The sequence below is a fragment of the Abramis brama genome (genome assembly GCF_963993115.1).
Source record: "Abramis brama genome assembly, chromosome: 9".
In the NCBI taxonomy this organism is placed as follows: domain Eukaryota; kingdom Metazoa; phylum Chordata; class Actinopteri; order Cypriniformes; family Leuciscidae; genus Abramis; species Abramis brama.
This window is the reverse complement of record NC_139971.1, coordinates 36,577,827-36,593,534: the sequence shown is the minus strand read 5'-3', so window position 1 is coordinate 36,593,534 and position 15,708 is coordinate 36,577,827. Positions and strand designations below refer to the sequence as shown.

The 15,708-nt window shown below is 36.0% G+C and overlaps 2 protein-coding genes across 45 annotated transcripts in view; both read right to left on the bottom strand.

The window, feature by feature from the left end:
* The window catches only part of mctp2a (multiple C2 domains, transmembrane 2a), a 49,571-nt gene extending 39,182 nt beyond the window's left edge, over window positions 1-10,389 (bottom strand). The window contains exons 1-4 of the mRNA XM_084123967.1: window positions 10,253-10,389; window positions 5,171-5,911; window positions 3,964-4,014; window positions 3,750-3,861 (exon numbers count right to left, since the gene is read on the bottom strand). Of these exons, the coding sequence (XP_083980093.1) occupies window positions 3,750-3,861; window positions 3,964-4,014; window positions 5,171-5,869 (862 nt within the window). The 5' untranslated portion in view covers window positions 5,870-5,911; window positions 10,253-10,389. The remainder of the gene's footprint in view (window positions 1-3,749; window positions 3,862-3,963; window positions 4,015-5,170; window positions 5,912-10,252) is intronic.
* Window positions 10,390-11,557: 1,168 nt separating this feature from the next.
* Window positions 11,558-15,708, bottom strand: part of mef2aa (myocyte enhancer factor 2aa) — a 91,007-nt gene continuing 86,856 nt past the window's right edge. For 39 of the 44 annotated variants that reach the window (XM_084124448.1, XM_084124479.1, XM_084124450.1 and 36 more), the window contains one exon: window positions 12,686-15,196. In XM_084124448.1, the coding sequence (XP_083980574.1) occupies window positions 14,851-15,196 (346 nt within the window). In that variant the 3' untranslated portion in view covers window positions 12,686-14,850. Of the gene's footprint in view, window positions 15,197-15,708 lie in introns of all 44 variants that reach the window. The other 5 variants (XM_084124464.1, XM_084124458.1, XM_084124446.1 and 2 more) reach the window with 1 other exon arrangement.

Genomic DNA, 15,708 nt, shown 5'->3' with positions numbered 1-15,708 from the left:
GAGGTCGCAATTTTGCACACAAAAAATCTAAATCTTTTTACATTACTCACAAGACATTTTTTCCCAAAGAAACTTACAAATACAATAAAGTGATTCATCTTAAGTAGGCAACACAGGAAGTGCTAAGAATTTTTTTTTTTTAAACGCTGTCTAAAATATTAATTTATTTTAATTAATAAATTTGAGCGCTAGTATAAAATCATACTGCCATTTTTTTCTCCATCAAGCAAATAATGTGGATAAAGGAAGTTGCGCTTATAAGGTTACACATTATGTTTGGTCACAACTGCAATATGTGATTTGAAAGACATCACTTGACATTCCAGTGTCCATAACACACACATTATATATTAATATTATTAATTACAATATAATTTACTCAATTCATATGGACATGATATGATGTAGGGATTAATATACAGTTTCCTACTGACAACTACTTTTACTATTTATGTATTTACTTTCTTTCTCCTGCAGGTGGCAATGTATCCCATTTCATAACTCATATATGTATGCATTTAATTCCCAGATTTTACAGTACATAAAGGAAGTTACAAACAAACAAAAAAAAAAAAAAAAAAAAAAACTTCAGAGACGATCATTTTTGGTAACTGCCAGGTTGTTTGGGCTTCAATACAAAAGATTTGAGAAAGTGCGTGGTCGAATTCTGAACAGGATATCTGGCACGCTATTGCCACCAATAACTTCACTCAGTCTATAGTGTGCATGACCATTTCATTAGATTCCGTTGGCAGAGAAGAATATCACTAGAATATATTCTAATTATGAAAAATAATGAGGTAGAGATGGTAATTAACAGCCTCTGGGCATACACCTGTGACTTTGAACATGAGAACGAGCTGCCCAATCAGCTTGCTCAGGCCTGCCAGGACACTGGCATTATGTCTGAAGAACCGCTCTGGGTATCAAATGGAAATTTACTGCAATCATATGCCTGTAGGATTTCAATAAACCTTAGTTGTTTAAACCTCTGTTCTCTCTCTCTCTCTCTTTCTCGCTCTCTCTTTTGTATCTATAGTTCTCTCGCATAAGCAAATAGTTAAGAGATAAAACAGACAACACGTTTTACATTATGACACCAGGGACTGTGTACAGCCTCTAGGAAACAACACCTCAACATGACTCTATTTGCATCCGCGCCGTAGTAAAAAACAAAACAAGGCCAGCTCATTTGTTTCCCAGCACTAGCCTGATAAAACTGCTGTGACTTCTGTGCTATCAAGGTGCAACATTTGAATGCAAGACAGATAATGACGACTTCCAAAAATAGGCTTTTGTTTTTTTTAAATGTAACATGGTTACAATAACCAGACTGAAGTTACAGAAAGACATTCCGGTCCGACCGCATTCAGTTTTGGGATGACCAGATAAGCTGGCTTAACTTGGAAACATTCCGTCTCTAACAAGCTCAGTCCTCCCTGCTAAAGTACATTCATAATGGCCACAAACAAAGCTGTGGGATAGTCAAATGTACTTTTATTTAATTAAATAATGTAGCCCAAAACCACTTTTAAAAAAAAAATATTACACAACTACAGCACTTAAAATGTCTTTTTTATTTAAGATTCTACTTCATTTGTATGTTATATCAGATTCCATTATATTTTATACTTCTACAGAAAGTTTTACAGTTACCCGAGTCAAAATTGAAATTTGAGATGAATGCTAAAAACAGCACGTCAAAAAACACTTCTATTCACAGTAAATTCTTTGACATTAAACAGATGAACCTAGAATTTGAACAATCTTCACAACCTAAGGATATTTTCATTCATAAGATTCCAGAACTTCCCTAAACAAGACATGTTTTTGTTCACATGGTTACAGTAGGCTACACTGGTTACTGCTGAACCTAGAGCTGCGTATGGTATTAAAGCAAGAAAGAATGTAGACATGCAAGAACCCAAGCACACTGTCATCTATATGCACACTAGGACAGAAGGATCCGTTCTGTCAAGTTCAGCAGTTAATTAAAAAAAAAGTGGGAATCACGACAACTCATTTTTCTATGGCAGTGACATCTGACAGTGACTTCTACAAGCCACCATAGGTTTCCTAGATCAGCAACAAGTTCAATTCTAATCATTACAAAAATGTAATAAACAGATAGCCAATGCATCAGATTATGTATTCACTATCGTTAAAAAATTTGGAGTTTGTAAATTTTTTTTAACCTTTTTGAAAGAAGTCTCTTATTATCACCAAGCCTGTATTTAGACTGCATTTAGAAAAATACATTAAAAACAGGAATATTGTGAATATTACTATTTAAAATAACTTTTTTCTATTAAAATGTATTTAATCACTTGGTCACCAGAATATCTGTACTATGTAAGTGTACTTTTCTGAGCAATTCTTGAAATTTGTGTCCTTATTTTTGTAATGTGCATTTACAAATTTCAGAAGGGAATGGACAAAGACAGCAAAGACAGAGATGTCAGTGTTTCCCATTAATTGACTCTAGCGGCCCACCATAGTTTAATCTGTTCTGCCACAGTTTCATAATGAACCGAAAATATTTTAAAATGTACCATAATATCATAAAAGGTCTCTAACGTTGCTTTGCGCCATTGCTTTGGCAAAGTATATATCAAACAAACTACATTCAAAGCGTGATATGGCTTTGTGCGATATCTTGGAAACAAAGATATGTTTCCAAGATATGGAAACATGTCTTTCCATATATGATTCCAACCATAGTCTCACAAAATCCTCTGGGAAACACTGGATGTTATCCAATTTTCCAGATCCAGGCAGACCCACAATAAAGAATATGACTCAACCTCACCCACTAATCCTAAAGTGGCCTACACTAACTCAAGGTCAACAAGACTTTGAGGACTTACAGTACATCTAGAACTCGGTGGTACAAGAGAACATCACATAAGGCAAAAGCTCATCCCAAGGCATGGCATCTTTGAGGGCGATGCCCACGCCACTCTACTGTGTATCCTCTCAGAGCCAAGAGTAGATACTGACACACTGATACAAGACTAGACAAACCATCAGGAACTTTCTGTAGCATGTAAAAGAGACCTTTCATTTTTAGAAGCAAGTTGAATGTAATCTGATGCATTGGCTATGTGTTTATTACATTTTCAAAATGATTAGAATTGAACTTGTTGCTGATCTAGGAAACCTACTGTATGGTGGCTTGTAGATGTCAACACTGTCGAATGCAGCCATAGAAAAATCTTGCATGTCTACATTCTTTCTTTTGTTATCAGAAATGATCCTTAGTCTAATGATTTCTAATGTTCAGAGAGAAAACACAGTTTTTGTTTTTTTATTGAGGGGGAGTAATATTATTTTAATGATTTCATTATATTAACAGTATAAGTAAATTATGCTGTTAATACAATGAAACACATAAGGGGAACTTTATTAATGTGAAAATCAGCAGAGCTTTATGTGGAATTACGGTATGCAGGTTAGATGGTCATCGGCACATTCCAGCACAATAATGAAAGGTGTAAATCCTGTTTTGTGATTGTGTTACTTTACCAGCTGAGTAATACAATTTAATACCAAAACTTACAGTATAAAGAGTCTAAGGTCAAACTAAAAGATCAAAAGATCAGGATTTTTAAATGATGCATAGTGCTGAATAAAGTGTGTTAAAGTCATGACCTACTAATAACATTACTCATTCATTCATTTCCTACCACATCACCCAGTGTCATCCTAGATTAATTATCTGTGTCAGTCATTGTTTCAGAGTTCAATACCTGAGCGGTCTCTGATGACCAGGTTTCTGCCTTCCTTTAGATTGATGGTGAGGAGATACTGGACCTTCTGCTGTGTTAGAGCGCTCTGACTGTCATTTAACCCTTCTGAGATCTGAAAAGTAGTGTGTAAAAGACATGGTCAAGGCTGGATTATATTATTATCAAGCTTTTTTATTCTGTCTTTACACTTCGCTTTTTCATTTAAAATACTCACGTTTTGTTCTTGTTCAAGCGTATCAAAGTCACTGGTTTCATTGAGAATGTCCTGAGGGAGAGATTAAGATGTAAAATGAGAAAGTTCTACATTACTTTGCCTCTGCTATACTCAAATAGATGGTACATTGAGGATTTGGCAACATGCTTTTTTAATGTCTAATAGCAGAATTAGAATTGAAATTTTGCTTAAACTTATTCTGTTTATGTCTCAGGTTTAAATAATAATAAAAAAAAATCCAGATATTCTATGTATTCTCAGACTTTTGGATACATTTGAACATATTTCAGTATGATATCAGCCCTCGGCCACTCTACTCGATAGATATACTGTAATCTTCAGTCTTTGATAATATATCGGTCTAATAATTTCATATTAGAGTGGTTTTGAGAATCAAAATCCCAAATTCACCTCATGTTAATATATATTAGAATTATAACAAATCATAATAAAGAAGAGAATTGGTTTCATTTTATAATTAGTCTATTTTCCACATCTGTACTGAAATTTACAGAACACATATTATAACCCTGGCACCATTTCATTCAAAGCACACCACTTGAATATTAGCTATTTTTATACAGTAAAAAAGTAATATTATAACAATTTAAAATAAATGTTATCCATTTTAATATATTTTAAAACGTAATGTATTCTTGTGATGGCAAAGCTGAATTTTCAGCATCATTACTCCAGTCTTCAGTGTCACATGATCCTTCAGAAATCATTCTAATATGCTGAGATTTATACATCATCTGAAAGCTGAATAAATAATTTTCACAATATTTGGCCGAGATACAACTATTTGAAAATCTGGAATCTGAGGGGGCAAAAAAATCTAAACATTGAGAAAATCGCTTTTAAAGTTGTCCATTTTTGTTCACGATTGTTCATTCACTCACAAAAATAAATGTTTTATATATTTACGGTAGGAAATTTACTAAATAACTTCATGGAACATGATATTTACTTAATATCCTAATGATTTTGGGCATAAAAGAAATATCGCTAATTTTGACCCATACAATGCATTGTTGGCTATTGCCACAAATATACCCGTGTTACTTGTGACTGGTTTTCTGATCCAGGGTCATATTTTAAATGTCAAAAAAAAAAAAAAGATCAAATATTGCTGACTTGAAACTTGTTAACACAGTAGTGCATATTGACGTAGTGATAATAATTAGAAAACTTTGAGATGACTTACCATGTCCTCTGCGGACCCTGCAATGAACATATCCATTGGAGAAAACTGCTCGTGCTCAGTAGGAGAAGAAACGCAGGCTTTCTCCTCAGACGGAGTAGTGCTGACTGACTCTGTGTTGGTCCATGCACACATGTCATCTGAAGCTCGCGCAGGAGGCATCTGTCTTCCGGCTCTGCTAAGGGCTGCAGCCACTTTATCTGAGGGGTTCTTCGGTCTCTGACCAGGCGATTTCCTCTCTGCAGGCACAGGTGTTATCAGTCTTTCTGTAGGTGGAGGTGAAGCTCCAGTCGCTGCATCTGATTCATCTGTGTACCATGTCGTGGCTCTTGACCGCTTATCAGTTTCCACTGGAAGTGTAAAGTCTGCAGGAGCTGATTTCTCTGATGGTGCTGGGCTGCAGGAGTATCGCATGTCAGTGACACTGGACTGCTCAGATAATGCAAGACTGGAGGTTTCACTTGCTGTTTCATCATAGTCACCTGGACCCTCCAGGTTTCCAAAGAAAATGTGTTGACCTGGTGTCCTGGGATCATCTTGCAAAGCCATCATGGCATGAGGATGAAGCCTGATGTCCGGTACTGACATACTCCTCCTGTGTTTCAGAGGGGTCTTTTTCTTCTTCCCCAGACCCTTCTTTCCAAACAGATTAAACTTTGCTCTCTCACGGAAATTGGGCCAGACTTTCTTCTTTTCCTCCATTGTGATTGTGGATGAGACTGCACTTCAGCTGAAATTAAACAACTGTCAGGCAAAAGACAAACAATGTGTGTTAGACAGTTTAAAAGAAACACCCAAAGAATCACGTTACAAAAGAAAAGTTTAAAAAATCTAAGAAAAATAATGTGAACTTACACTACACTTCAAAAGCTTGGTGTCAAGACATTTAAAACTTTTATTCAACATTAAAATGGTCAAAACAAAAGTGACATAAAAAGTGACATTGAAATAAATGCTGTTGCTTTGAATGATCTATTCAGAAAACCTGCATAGAAAAAACGTATCATGGTTTTAGCAAAAATAATATTTTTGATGCTGAAAATTCAGCTTTGCATCACAGGAATAAATAGCATTTTGCCATATAATAAAACAGCAAACAGTTATATTAAGTGGTATTCATATTTCAAAATGTTACTGTTATTACTGTATTTTTGATCAAATAAATACAGCCTTGGTGACAATAAGAGACTGAGAATAAGAGACAATCTTACCCCAAACTTTTAAACAGAAGTGTAGTTTATAAAAATGTTCTGTTAACTGTAAATTAGCTACAAAATATAAGAAAAAGCGCTATATTATTACATTTTCTTATATTTGCTCTTCTTAAAAAGTTATTATAAGCACTATATTATTACATTTTCCTATATTTACTCTTATTAAAAAGTACATTATTGTTATAAAAACTGTATTATATGCAATTGTATGGAAATCAGTTGTTAATTTTAACCTTTAATATTACAGTACCAACTGACTGGGTTGTGGGTTCCCTCTATAGTTTAACTTTATAGCATTCGTTGAGAGATTTTTTTAGATTTTTTTTTGAGAGATTGGCTCATGTTAGTTCACAGTGCATTAACTAATGTTAACAAATACTACCTTTGATTTTAATAATGTATTGGTAAATGTTGAAATTAATATTAACTAAGATTAATAAATGCTGTAGAAGTGTTGTTCATTGTTATTTCATGTTAACTAAGGTAGTTAACTAATGTTAACTAATGAACCTTATTGTAAAGTGTTACCGTTTTATTTATTAGTTAATAGGTACAACTCCATATTTTAATTAACTAATCGATCAAAGCCGATCACTGATTAATCTGTGAAATAATCGATTAGTTGACTAATCGACTATCAAAAGAATCGGTTGTCTCAGTACATAATGTGCACAGCTGCACACCATACATACATCTTCTGTTTATTTCATCTAGATGTATATTAAAGTGTTTATTATAATTCCATTAATCATGTTCATGTCTTTCTTACAATTGATAAAGGGATGTTGTTCCAAACTAGGGATGGCCCGATACCGATACTGGCATCGGGGATCGGGCCGATACTGTCCTCATATAGGCTACTCGTACTCATAAAAATTCACCGATACCACGTACATTTTGCGAAACGAAACTGGCCGCCGCGAGTGCTTTGTGGAGGTGAACTGAGGCATAGGAAAGTATAATGTCGGCGGTTTGGGCTCATTTCACAGGGTTCGTACAAGGTGCGTGTGTATAGTAATAGCTGTGGTGCGCGAGCTGATAAGAGAAAAACGCGCAGTGGAACTGCAACTGCACAGACGCGCGAGCTGGTCGAGCACATCCCTTTAAACAGACATCAGTGGAAAGTTTGTTCAGTCGGATGTCAATGGCAAAGAAAATAAAACGAGGCATGTAGCTTATTATTAACGTTAACTGACGAGAGAGAGAGAGAGAGAGAGAGAGAGAGAGAGAGAGAGAGAGAGAGAGAGCGAGAGAGGGCACACTTATACTCTTGATTGCTGATCGTTCACTCAGCACATGTTATTTGGATGAAAACTAAATCGTATATGTAGCCTAAGTAAAGTAAAACATGAACTGTTACCTGATTTAAGTATAACGAGTGGTTCCCTACATTATTACAGGACGTGTGCAGGTCAAGAAGTTCCATGAACGCAAACATCCAAAGAGCGCGCCCCGCAAACCAGCGTCTCAGCGCGCGAATACTGAATTAAATTGTCTTTAACGTCTTGCGCTTGTACTGACGAATTCACACAAAATTATGTAAAAACGCCCGTCTTGGCGAGTATCCTATAGTAAACAAAGTCGGTTAATTCTCAAATGAACGTAGCCCTGTTCAAATGCGGTCCGTGCGTTCGGTCTTAAAGGGGCAGCAGTTAGATAAACCTGAAATACAGAAATACTCACTGCTCTTGACTAAATAGGCTACCCTTTTCAACTTTACAAAAATATCTATCTATATATAATTTATATAGTAATGAATATACTTTTTTCACATTTGATTACTTTATTAAATTTTTTGTACCTGTTAGATCTACCTGAAAAACTCTAAAAACACTGTTTATTTCATTTGTAGCCTTTCTTTGTTCTATTGTATTTATTTGTCCTATTTGTAATTCGATTGTTTGTTCTTATTTTGTTACTGACTGCTTACTTGTTTTAAATTCAAATTAATTACGCTGGTAGTTTTTGTTGTAGTATCAAGATTGGATTAAATAATTGATATTTCACTGGTTTTGACAAACATTTGAACATTTGAATTTGATGAACAAATTAAGCCAGCTAATATAATTTATATTCTTTTGGTTTATCTACTAATACATTTAAAAATTACAAATGCAGTGAAAATTCAGGTATTGGTTACGGTATCGGTATCGGCGAGTACCAAAAATCAAAGTATCGGACTCGTTCTGCAAAAAGTGGTAACGGGACATCCCCAAAACCTTCTTCCTTCTTCCTGCTTCCTTCTTCCTTCTGTTGAACACAAAAGAGGATGTTAAAGAATGTTGGTAATCAAACGTCAACTGTTACTGTTGGATTACCAACATTCTTTAACATATCCTCTTTCGTGTTCAACAGAAGGAAGAAACTCATATAGGTTTGGAACAACTTAAGGATGAGTAAATTATGACAAAAATTTCGTTTTAGGGTAAACTATCCCTTTAGCACCAACTGTTATTATTCTCTGGTGGTAATCTACATGATGCTCACTTTTCAGCAAAGAATATGTAGTGAACTACTGCTGTTTGTAAATGAACGCATGATGTTGGGCTGAAGGAGAAGACCTTCATTTTTAGCTTTCTTTTTGTATTCCTCGAGCAGCTCTGAGCGTAGAACATTTGTGTAGTACAGTAGATCCAGTCTGAAGTCTGAAGAGCGTTCAAGCAGATGTCGTACAGCATGTTATTGGTGTCCAATCTTGCTCCTGGAGGGCCAACGTCCTACAGTTTGGCTCCATCTTGCCCCATCACACTTGTCTGGAAGTATTGAGTAATCCTGAAGACCTTGAATAGCTGGTTCAGGTTTGTTTTGAATAGGATTGATTTACTCAGCAGGACAATAAGCCTTCCAGGAGCCGGATTGGACACTGCTTTTCAGGTGAAACCCGCCAAAAAACACAGATAATATCAAGGGTTCACACTTTGACACGAAACAGCGTGTGTGTAGATGCACAATGGCACACGAGTCAACTGCAAAGTATGCAGAAAACGTGCTTGTTACATTGTCGACTTGGAGACCATGCCGCTGTCTTTGTGGTCGAACTGTGATGTTTCTCAAAAAATGGTCACACATCTGAAGACTATCACATGACAATGCCGACCACTACTACATGCTTTTCATGTCTAGATCAGCAAACACAGAAATGTAAAAAATGCTGAGAATGTTTTTTTAGTCATGGCATGGGTACTGAAAAGTAAAACTACTCTCAGTAGAGTAAATTCAATTGGCTGTGCAGGTAATTTCAGCTCATTCTTTAGCTATATTAGTCTTTAAAATGGAGTTGAACTCGTATTTACTTAAAAAATGAAATTTAATAGTTTATTCTTTAGATGAGTAATGGAGGAAATAAAGAAAGACCATTGCTCTGACATTTCTAAGGCAAAAATGATACACTGTAAAAATGATATGAATGATCAATAAGTCATTGTTGCCATGACTTCTTCAGGTCATATCATTGTTGCAGTGTATCATTTTTGCCTTAGAAATGTAAAAACAAGGTTTTTAGCTTCAACAGTACTTCAGTAAAGAACAAATTTCCAAAAATACACTCCACAGCAAAGCATACCAGAGACGTTATGTTACTACATATAAATGTTCACGAGGTGTGTGTAGGCCTACATTGTTTTCAGAGGTGTGTTAGGCTGGTTTCTACATTTTTGTTGATGTAATTGGCAGCAAATTATTAGGACAATTCGACAACTTACAGCAAAAAGAAAGTTTGAGATTGTTTCATTACTGCAAATAGCTAAATAATCAAGTTGGCACATTGAAGTAGATCAGTGATTTATTATGTAAATCAGTAACAACATCTGCAGATATATTTTGACAGAAACTGTTACCATGAAAAAGTATTTGACGAAGAGGAAGCTCTTACCTCTTTCCAGATGAGCTACTGGACGTGTTTTCTTGTAGAAGACATAACTGACAACTGTAGTAAGTTTCACATCATCTGTAGGCTAAGTCAGTAGTGATGTCCTCAGAGAGATATTTCTGCTTGGACCGGTTTGCCTCTCCAGGGCGGAGTTATGACTAGTTTTGCAGCAGTTACCGGAGTTTCAGGTTGGTAGCGTGTACTACTGTAAAATGCTTTGATTGCATTCTTCCTAGATATTTTAAAATGTAAATGAACACTCCTAAACTGATATATTGTTATTTGACACTTTACGCTTTGTATGTATAATTTGTTTGGTTGCGGGGTTTTTTTTGTTGTTGTTTTTTTTTAACCTAAAATATAATATCTAAAATAACTATTTCCTTGCCAATGCTTCTTGGGATTGAACTTGCAATGCTTGTATCGTTATTGTCCATTTACTATTGGGTTTAGTCTGCATGCAAATTCAGTGCCACCTGCTGGATCGTTTTCATATTGCATGCAAATGTATATATATATATAAATGTATTGACATTTGTAATTCAAAAATTAATAAAAGTTAATAAAAAGCATTTACCTTTAAAATTATGTAACGTTTTTATTATTATTATTAAATTGGCACACAAGTTTTAGGCTATGTTTTTTTTAAGTTTTTTAAATATGTATATATATATATATATATATATATATATATATATATATATATATATATATATATATATATACATATATATATATATTTTTTTTTTTTTTCACATAAACTTGAAGAGCTATTTTATGACATCATACAGTATGTGTATTAAATGAATCATATAAACAAATACTTTTTTATATGACTGTTAATGACTGTTTTGTAACGACTATTTTCTGGTCTATGTGTTTCATAAAACCCTAAACTAGTTCATGGGCAAAATATTAGCCAACTTCTACACTGAAGTTCCACGTGCACTGACTGTGTGTTTCTCAGAGATGCAGTATGAAGGCACATAGAGTGAGTTTTTGAGGGTACAATGAGGTTTTTAATAAAGCGGACAGATTCTAATGTTTGGGACTTCACATGTGGACAAAGTCTACTCAAATTCAAAGAATTGTTCACTTCAGTTTGCACAGAATAAGCGAGAGAACCTATGTTACACAATAAAAGCCAATATCTTTACTTTAGTGAATGCAGAATACAAATTTGTACAACAATCTCTAGCATAATATCTTAGTCATTCAATAAAAAGTTCACTAGAATATTTATTGTATAATGAAGATAAAACAACACATTCAAGGGAAATATAATGCAGATTAAAGTTCTCTCTCATGTTTTACTCTTTTTTTTTTTTTTGTCCTTTTTTTAAATCATTTTTGAAACATCTTGTTTCAGTTATGGCAACAAAGTCCAGCTTGTGCCGCCAAACGATTTGAGCGTCCAAACCGCAAACAGCTTCTTGAAGTGAACTAGTAACTACAAACAATTACCAAATACATAATTCTGATTTAGAAAAGCCATAAAGCAAAGCAGTGTACTCTTGCACAGCAAAGTGAAGAAAGTAAGCAACAAACAGTTGTCGTTTCCTCTTTATCCTTTCCTTTCACATTCAACAGTTTGTGACACAGCACTCTGCCCCAAAGGGTCGGCCTCCCCCCCTTAGATCTCTTATGTATTTCTCACGTGCGTTTATAGGGACCCCTGACGTGAGGGTGATTTTGTTTAGATGAATTCAAAATGTGATGAGTGACATCAGATTCGATTCGGAACACTAGCAACTCTTTGGAATAAGGCTCTAATTGTGCATGTAGCAGAGAAACTCCCTGATTCCTAATCAAGCACTAATGTTGAGTGTTTGTGTGTGCATTCACCGCGGTATATGAAAATCCTGCATGTTTTTAATCCTCAGTGCTTTCAGAACACTGGGCTGGCATTATTGCTTGTCTACCCTGAAAAGCTTTGATTGCGATCAACTTTAAACGATTTTGACAGACATCGTAGAAGTTTCTAATGGGTGTTTCAATTCAGCTGAGACATCAAAGCGCGTACATCTGAGATTAAATCTAAAGCTATACCTAAAGCAGTGTTTGCATGGCTCTTGTGGTTGTCATATTTAGTCAGTGTGCCTTCATATGTAAAGTTAAAGGGATAGTTCACCCAAAAATGAGAATTCAATTAACGAATATCAATGGGGTCGATATTGTTTTGGGCCCCATTAGCTGTAATTGCAAAAAAAATTCTTTAAAATATCATCTTCTGTGTTAAAAGTCATACAAATTTGGAATGACTTGAGGATGAGTAAATGACGACAGAATTTTTGGGTGAACCGTCTCTTTAATATGCAAGCACTTAAGGAGAAAGGGTTAACAGTCATTTTCTCATTCATCAACTAGGCAACATTGTATGATTAATGGGTGTGTGATAGTATACTATGCATGATTTTATTTTTTTCTTCTCTCAATTTATTTTATTTTATTTTTTATTAAGAATTCCACTTTCAATGTGAATGCTTTGTGCTCCTGGCTATGTGAGGGTTGGGGACTGCATAGATTAATATCAGCTTATTGCCAGTTGCCGTGGTGCTCGAGAGGGCAGGGAGGATGCGCACACTGACCGAATACATAACAAATCTGAAGAGGAGAGCGTCCCATGGCAAACTTGAACATACAAACTTTTTGTGCAATCCAGTACAGATATCATGTCCAAGCATGTTCGCATTGTCTAGTATTTCCATCTTTAGCTGCTGAATCCCCTGACGCTTTGCCACCTGAGGGGCAGAAGGTGTGATGCAAGCCAGAGGCCACAAACAAACAGCCACACATGAAGAGCCCCGCGACGGGGAGATATGCACACACGGAGCGAAACGCGACGCCGGAGAAAGCTACAGCACCCCCTCTTGTCCAGCAATACAGAACTGATGCCTCCTTACAGTGTCTCCTTTACATTAGGAAATCTGTAGATGAGCCAATTCACAAAAGAACTTGAAAGGTGTTCTGTACATAGTATGCATGTATGCGTGAAGTAGGGTTACTTAAAGATAAGGTATTTACAATTTCGGAGGAATTCGGTTGAAATGAATTTAACAGGGTTTCAACAAAATGAGCTTTCTTTACAAACTGTGGGAACGTCCGTAAAGAGAAATGTGTCTCGTACTGGATATCGATGAATAGTGCATCTAAGCCGTGATGGGTTAAAGTAGGCAGTGTGTTCAGCAGCTGCAGGCTAATCCCTCACAAAACAGTTGTAAGAAATGCAATCATATTTTTTTCTTAGCATGACGAGTATCGTTTTACAAAACAAAATAGACACTTGAGCCTGAATCATCCAGCTCTGTTGTTACAATTTCTTATGGACAGACATTCACCACCATTAAAGGGTAAACGACCCAAAAATGACCTTCTAGGAAAGAAAAAAAACAAAACAAAAAACACTTTGATTATTACCAGTAATAGTCAGATTTGAAGAAAGTACAGTATAGTTAACAAAATAGTAAATATTAACCAGTGAATACTCTACTTAATAAGGATCTCGCCTTGTAAACTTGGCAGTAATCCACAAAAATATACTTTTTCTTGAATCTGGTGAAGGTACAATACATACGTACTTACACCAAAAGTGATATATATTAAAGTTGCTATGTACATAACAAAAGAAAAAAAGGTTTGGCTCAAATCTTTAATTTACAAACAGAACAGCAAGTGTTCATGGCTTTAGATATCGTTTCAAGATCTGCTTTGCATGTTAATCGTTTTCCAAGGTTTGTAACAACGCACACTATGACAGAACTAATATGAAACAAACATCGAGAGAGAAATGCTGAAAATTCCCAACCTACAGTACGACAAAATTACATAGAGGCTTTGGCTTGCGTTACCATTGAGTTGTTGGAGCTGCATGAATGTACAATGACGACTACCTTTTCTCTTCCTATTTGTTAAAAAAAAAAGAAAAAAAAAAAGAATTTATAATTGAATTGCTGTCTGCATTATAAATTTAGAGACATTTTCATTTCTTTGACTTAATGTCTGAACTGAGGTGAAATGTGATATCATTTTAGATACAAGCCTTCCCTCGTAAAACTGATCCAAATCTATCATCAAATACCTTTAAATAAATTAATAAGTGACATACTTCATATAAGGGCGAGTGCAGATACAGATTGTTTAATACATGAGCCCAACAGGCAGGAGCCTTCGGACAGAAAGCCGCCCCTAAACTTTCTTTGATTGTTTGCAAATTCAACAGCGAAAACAGCTACAAGTGTCAAACTGCACCAGTGACAACAATTATCGAAATGTTTTCTTCATACATTGGACTATCGCATAATGCAATTTGCATCAAGTACCTGATAACACCTGTTTTTTTGAGTACACCATTCATTCTGACTGCTCGACTTGAGAATTTCTCTCTCTCTCCCTCTCTCTCTCCTCACATCTGTTAAATTTCGATATGTCAGGACATTTTTGATTTCTTTCCCCATCCACCTACTTACAAAAAAAAGTGAAATGACATTAAATTATATCAATAGAATAATAACAATAATGACCCTCCCTGCTGTCACTCCTCTCTCCCTTTCCCCCTGCCCAGCCCTGCGTGTGACTGACTGGCTGTCAAGCTCCAGACAGCTTTATGTCACCCAGGTGTCCATGCGCATGCGCTTGACCGTGGGGCTCTCTCTCTCCTCGCCCCCGGCGGCGGGGGGTCGGCCCAGGCCGAGGGGAGAGTGGAAATCAGGCCGGTGATCCTCTCGGTCGCTTCCATCGTAAGAGGAGCAGGAGGAGCTGAGGCTGTCGACGGGCGAGCGGCCCATGTCGGGACGGCCAGAGGGAGCCTGTTGCTGCTGCTGCTGCTGCTGGGGCGGGAAGCCGGACGGGGTCACGCGCTCACGTGGAGGAGAGATGGGCTCCGATTTAATGTTGACATGCTGGCTGGTGTTGATGGAAAGATTTGAGCCCTGAGGTAAGTGGCCACCTCTGAACAAAGAGTGGAAATTGCAAAATGACAAATTAGTACAAGTGTATAAAACACTTTACAATAAGGTTTCATTTGTTAACATTAGTTAACTACATTACATTAGTTAATGCACTGTGATCGAACATGAACAAACAATGAACAGATGAATTTAATGTTAACAAAGATGAATAAATACTGGAACAAATGTTAGGTAATGTTAGTTTATACAGTAACTAATGTTAACAATTGAGACCTCATTGTAAAGTCTTACCCATAAAACATTTTTATATGCATATGAACTCAACAGCAACTATGTGACGCTAAAACAGAGACCCAGATAGCCCTATAATAATAATATCCCACCCTCCATCTGTTTACTCAATGGCGCTTGCAGCAATAACAGCACCTGAATCATTTTAGAGGGTGGTATCTAATTAGAGCATGCCTGGCAGAATGTGTCAAAAACAGTTCACTAATGTTTTGATGGCACAACCACTGCGTTTAAATGAAAGCTTTCATTCACAGGCTCTGG